This window comes from Cystoisospora suis (assembly GCF_002600585.1).
Source record: "Cystoisospora suis strain Wien I chromosome Unknown contig_4579, whole genome shotgun sequence".
Taxonomy (NCBI): Eukaryota; Apicomplexa; class Conoidasida; order Eucoccidiorida; family Sarcocystidae; genus Cystoisospora; species Cystoisospora suis.
In genome coordinates this window covers 1-6197 of record NW_027157371.1, presented here as the reverse complement: position 1 = coordinate 6197, position 6197 = coordinate 1, and the positions used below count along the sequence as shown (strand labels likewise).

General features: G+C 40.2%; 2 protein-coding genes across 2 annotated transcripts; both read right to left on the bottom strand.

Annotated features, from left to right (window-relative positions):
• Positions 1–63: 63 nt before the first annotated feature.
• Positions 64–525, bottom strand: CSUI_008246 (uncharacterized protein; the record flags this gene model as incomplete). Its single annotated transcript, XM_068068380.1, has 1 exon — positions 64–525. A coding segment is annotated over one exon (192 nt), but the record flags the coding sequence as incomplete, so codon positions are not given.
• Positions 526–1086: 561 nt separating this feature from the next.
• CSUI_008245 (had family iiid protein) lies at positions 1087–6184 on the bottom strand. Its single transcript, XM_068068379.1, has 3 exons — positions 5405–6184; positions 4178–4308; positions 1087–3396 (listed from the first exon to the last, which is right to left on the bottom strand). Exons 1-3 carry the CDS (start codon positions 5492–5494, stop codon positions 3168–3170), a joined length of 450 nt encoding a protein of 149 aa, XP_067919644.1. The 5' UTR covers positions 5495–6184; the 3' UTR covers positions 1087–3167.
• Positions 6185–6197: the final 13 nt, after the last annotated feature.

Below are 6197 nucleotides of genomic sequence, written 5' to 3'. Positions count from 1 at the left end.
GCTACTCATTCCTCTTTCTGTCTTTCTGTCTCTTCTCTCTCTCTTAGCTATGCCTCTATCTCAAGCGTCCACTTCAGAAACTATCAATAGACAACTAGATAGCAAGGGACGGCAAACTATCTCTCGGGGGGGCTTCAAAATCTCACCGTCGTGGGAGATGACCTACACATTGGCTCACAAAAAAGAAGAAGAGGAGAAAGAAGAAGAAAGGAGAAAACGCAGCGAGGAGAAAGGAGGAAAAAAGAAAGAGAAGCGGTGACGGGAAGAAGGAAGAAAGATGTCGGTGTAAAAGAGATGCAAGAAAAGTAGAGAGATACAGAGAGGAGAGAAGTCTAACTCATCGGTAGAGCTGATGGGACGTCGAAAGAGAGGAGAAGAAAAAAAAGAAAAAGAAAAAGAAAAGATACAAACTGAAGAGGAACGAAGATAAAGAGAAAAAAAGAAAGAAAGAAGATTCTTCCTAGTTCTTCTGAAAGTGGATCTTCTTTTCTTCTTTCTTTCTTTCTTTCATTTCTTTCATCGCCCCACTCACTAAGAAAACTCTTTTTTTGCATGCTCAACGGGAAAGCGAACTCATATGTTTCTTCTCGATTGCATGCAAGGGAAATCGATCTCTACACTCCTCGAGATAACTTTAGGTTCACATACAACATCGTCGATTCTCTTGAATCGATCCTGTCGACCACTGGGCTGTGCTAAGACACCTCACGTATTCTCTCTCGGTCTCTCTTTCCTTCTTTACTTCTCTCTCGATCTCCGTAGCGTTGGGGAGAGAGCATCACGCTTTCCAGTCTCTTTGCATGCATAGATACATTCCTAAATCGCTTGAACTCCGAGCTACATTTCTTGCTTTCTTCCTTTCTTTGTAGATAGATAAATAGATGCGGACTTGACTTAGTCTTAGCTTCGCTCTTACAGGAACAAGCCAATTAAGAAAACAATATAAATAAAAAAAACAACGAAATTCGCTTGCATGTTGCTGTAGCTCATGAAGCATAACATGCAGCTTGCTTGAGGTGTACATACACCTCTACGAGTCACCTACCTATGTCTTCATGCGGAAAAGCGAAGGAAGAAAAAATTCTTCTACCGAGAAGCTAATCAAACAGCCAATTCCAAAGAATCTTCTTTAAGCGTTTTCTTGTGGTGGTTTCTTTCCCAAAGAAGCGTCTCTCTTCGAGAAAGAATGATAAATCCCCATCTGGATTTGGGTTAACAAATTTATCAGCGATATAGATCCACCCTATCTCCTTTCACTTGACACTGGGAGGTGTGTGTGTGTACCTACACTTCAAATAGATGAGCCTCTTTGAAGGGACTCCATAGGAAATCGAGACCGAAAGGGAGAGAGATAGACACTGTGAAACGCATTTCTGTCAGACCTAGATAGATGTAAGTCTTTGGATCATATGCTGGTGTGTACATACACTGGAGCTAAGAGGAGATCCAACTGAACAGAAAAAACGTGACTTCTACTGTCTCTTTTTCTTCTAGAAGGGAGCATCTTTGAGAGAACTCTGAGAAATTACATTAAAGGATGCTGAGAAAGAAAGTCTCTGAGAAAGAAAGTCCCAATGAGTAGACAGAAACTCACATCGAATGCAGTCGGATAGAGAAGAGACAAGCTATCAACTTTGACGGAGTTTTTCTTGACCCGTATCACTAAAGTTATGAAGATCTTTGCAGAGGCGGACATCAAGAAAGAAGCGGACGAAAGAGAAAAAAAAGAGAAAGAATTCTCTCATTCCAATAGAACTAGAAGATTATAATAGATTATGATTCTCTATCAATACAATAGGAAGCCATACATTCACCAGTCAAAATTTCGACCGGCTGACTCCGTCGTGATCCTTCCGGTGTATGTACATACACCCCACTTGGTCTCGATAAAAAAGAGACGAGAAGAGTAAGAAGGTACCTTTTCGTGGTTGCCTCTTGAAGGAACGTATTCCAAGTAAAGAATCGATGTCCCTCATCTTTCGAAATAAAACTACTTTATGAAAACAGCAAAGAAAGCCTTTTTCTTCTTCAATTCTCTTTTTCTTCCTTACTCCTCTCCTTCTAGGCATATCATTCATGCAGGGTGTACATACACCCGAGCTCACAGTACAGTGTCCCGCGAGATGAGGAAACACACTGGACCTCTTCTTCTAAAACTAAGAAATGCCTTTACTATCTCTAGAGAATCTCTTGTTTTGAATAGAAAGACCGTGTATACACTCATCTCTACATCGTACTTGCATGCATCTCTCAATCTGCCTTTCTCTCCGAGACTCCGTTAACCTAGCTAACTACATGGATAGATTCTTTCCAGAAAAGGAGGAGATGATAGAAGAGACTTCTCATCTGCACAGAGACATAAAGTGAGGACAGTTTATTCTTTCTATAAGATGAGGAAGAAAAAAAAGAACAAAGGAAAGAAAAGACGACGAAGAAGAGATGAAATGTCTGTTGGACTTATTCTTAAGACTTTTCAAATACACCTCGTTGTTTCTTCTTTACTCTCGTTGTGGCCGTCATGAAGTCGCTAAGACCGTATCAATCTATTACTTAGCAGAGACTTCAGAGAAAGAAAGTAAAAGAGAGAAGGAGAACAAAATACAAGACCATGGGTGAGTTGATCAATGTGTCCTCTTCTAGTGTCTCCTGTCTCTCTCTAGAATCCGAAAGTCGATTGTTAACAATCGAGATGGCAACATCGAAAAGATTCCCCCTTCACCTTCATCATAAGAAGAAAGTGGATTTCTATACCCCCCCCCAGTACACGAGAAACTTCTTTCTTCTTTCTTCTCTAACATTGTTGAAGACCTATGACAAGTCCAGGACTGTAGCGTAAGAAGAAGAAGAAGCGAGCTGGAGTCTCTATCTAGCTCACTCTTCTCCTCTTCATTAACGCACGCGCCAAAGAGGGAAAGAGAGAGGAAGAGAAACGGACAGACACTCGGTACTGAAGAAGAAACACGAAAGAGAAAGAAAGAGAGAAAGAGAGAAGTTTACGAAGAAAGACCAAAGGAGACGATATAGAACCACAAGACAAACAACGAGAAGAAGAAGAAGATTAGGAAGATGAAGATGATGGAGAGCGAGAAAGAAGAAGAAGAAGAAGGCAATTAAGAAGAAGAAAAATAAGACGATTAAGAAAAAGAAGAAGAGGATAGAGGGATTGATTAAGGAGAGGGATTCGAGGGAGGAGGAGGAGGAGGAGGCTGCTGTGAATCATTTCTAAAGATGAGAGTAGTAGTACTACTAAGACTATTGTTACTTTTCTTCGCTTCTTCTGACACTCTTTCTCGCCAGTCTTTATGTCTTAGCTTCGTTACGTCCTTCTCGTCAGCTACAAGTTTCAGGTAAAACGATAGAAAGTAAAGCTCGCCGTCCTTCTGCCTATTCTCTCTCCTGGATCAAATGAAAGAAAGAAGTGCAGACGGATACAGATAAAGATAGATAAAGAGATCTAGAGATAGATCCTGTCTCTATGGCTACATAGAGATAATGTAAGAGAGAGATATGCATATAGGGGAAGAAGCCCGGGAACAATGTCTCTTGTCTACTTACATATATACAGATACATGTATACATAGAGATATGCTAAGAGTGAGAAGACGGAGGAGATAGATACAGTGTTGATCTACATATATCTATATATACATGGAGATCTGTAGACCAACATATACAGAGGTATGTCTATATAGATACATGTAGATGAAAGAGAGAAGGAAAATACATACAAGATGATAAAGGAATCTCAAAGCGACACAAATGTACATATGGGCCAATGTACATAAGAGACAAAGAGATGAAAAGAATGTCTTCGCTTCTTCTTCTCCTTCCCCTAACAGGGGACATAGATAGACATGCAAATAATTGTATACAGAAAGAGATCTATCTCCTTCGTCTCATAAGCGTCAGTGTCAACAGAAGATCCATGAGCGCCTGCGCCTACCGATGAGTGTGTGAAGAAGCACTTGTAGATAGTCTAAACATTCACCCCACGTAAACAGTATATACCTCACACATGTGCATCCATATATATCTCTGCATATTTACGTATCTACATACATATATATATATGTATCCAATCATCTACGAGAATACACGCTTTGAATTAGAGCATATGCAAGGAAGGGTAAGAATAGGAAAATGCTAAGCCTGTATTTGTGTGGCAGGTCCTCTTTACTTGTAAGCAGAGACTTTTATCCCGTTCTTTGGATTGAAGGCGAAATTCCTTGAGAGGTCATCTATATGCAGGGTATTCGACGCACTCCAATACTCCGGAAATTTCCTCCATATCACCTCTAAAGCCTTCACCTACATCATACACACATATACGCATACATACACATAGACATACATATACAAGCATATACATACACATAGACATACATATACAAGCATTTACATACACATAGACATACATATACATGCATATACATGTATATTTATATATAGACATACTGCACCCCTGCTGAAGAGTAGGGCTGCGGAGAATCGGTTCAAAAGAGGGTATAGAAGGTGATCAGAAAGACACACACTCCTGAGAGTATGTACGTCTCTATGTGTCTATAGACGTATAGAGACAATTACATGCTGCATGTTTGGTGTATCGTCAATATACAGGGATGCAGCCTAAGATACTTATAGGTATGTATATATGAATATGGATGTGTATGCATATATATATATATATATATGTGTATGTATCTCTGTTGACGATCTATGTGCACTACGAGTACATACGTATCTACAGAGAGAGAAAGAGATTTATAGATTTATCTAGATGAGTAGATATAGCTATCAAGTGTCTTACATACCGCCTTACGAATCCTATGAAGGCTATTCAACCACTGATGTGTGTCTGTGTGGCAAGATACATACAAAAGAGCGTGTATCTATGTGTATGTATGGATGTGTGAATCTATACAGCTAGATGGGATTGTAGGGGTATGTAAATCTAAGTGTAAGGATGGCTGGAGTGGGTGTGTGCCTGGGAGACGTATGCCTGAAGAAGCAAAAGAATAGGATGAAAACTTCATACAGTTCATCTTCGATAAGTTAATAGAGAACCTCGATGCATGCAAAGAGAGAGAGACAGAGCGTTAGTTTGCTCTAGGCCATCTCACCGTTGAGTTTAGATCGAAGTCACACGGACATCTCCATTCCTCACCTCTTCCATCGAAGGATCACCAAACACTCTCGCCTGCAACGAATGACTCTTCTATCCTAGTTTTATACACATATAGAGAGATACGTAGACAGAGATGTGTAGAAATTCCCGCGTACGTCTTGAATGTTTCATAGGCGAGCCACTACTTTGAAACTGGCCTTGTCCGAACGGAAGAGATAGATAGATAAAGATAGATTAGAAATAGATTAGAGATAGATTAAAGATAGATAGATAGATTACTTCATGCGGAGGTCTTAGATCACTTGAAGAAGAAGAATGAGAGCTTTTGCTTTTCTTCTTTCCCCTGGGAGATGAAGAGACAGTGAACATTGATGTCCTACAAGAAAGAAAGAACGACAAGCAAAGAGACAGAAAGAAATAGCAATGCTTGGCATTTTGAGTTAAATTACAAAACTATAACTGAACAGGCCGAACCAATGCATGCATGTTCATATGTTCAGGGGGTGTATGTACATATGTGTATATACACCGTGGAAACCAGCATAGGGAATCGAGCTCTCCGGCTGAGACCAAGAAGAAGACTAGTCATAAAGAAGAAGAAGAAGAATAGCAACAGCCTCTCAACCATTCTTGAAGACCTCTGAAGTCCATTTCTTCTCTATCTCCCCAAGACAGGGAGAACTTTGAGAAAAAGAAATTCCAGGATCCAAAAGAAATCCATAAACTTGAGGAGAGTTCTACTCTTTGGACGGTATATACCTACCTGTACAGATACACCCCGACCAGTACATACATACACATGTACGTACATGTAGATGAACACTTCTATATATATGTACTTATATATGTGTTCCCATACTATGTGGCTACACGTATGCATGTATAGGTATGTATGGTAGTATAGCTTAAAACGGGTAGTCTTGCGTGGAGGAATTTCCTTCTTCTAAGAGGCAGGAAGGCCTAGACGACAAACGTCTCTTGGCTTCTTTTTCTTAACTGGAGCTATCTGCAGCGCAGAGAGAGGAACAGAAAGAAGAAGAAAGAACGACACGACCGCCTGTGAATAGAGTGG

What these genes read in the sequence shown, in the direction of transcription:
- CSUI_008245 (XM_068068379.1), bottom strand. Translation starts at nt 5,494, where the DNA reads ATGTTCACTGTCTCTTCATCTCCCAGGGGAAAGAAGAAAAGCAAAAGC. An exon ending in ATCTAAGACCTCCGCATGAA is followed by an intron (nt 4,309 to 5,404) that starts GTAATCTATCTA and finishes TGTATGATGTAG; the next exon opens with GTGAAGGCTTTAGAGGTGAT. An exon ending in ATAAAAGTCTCTGCTTACAA is followed by an intron (nt 3,397 to 4,177) that starts GTAAAGAGGACC and finishes CATTTGATCCAG; the next exon opens with GAGAGAGAATAGGCAGAAGG.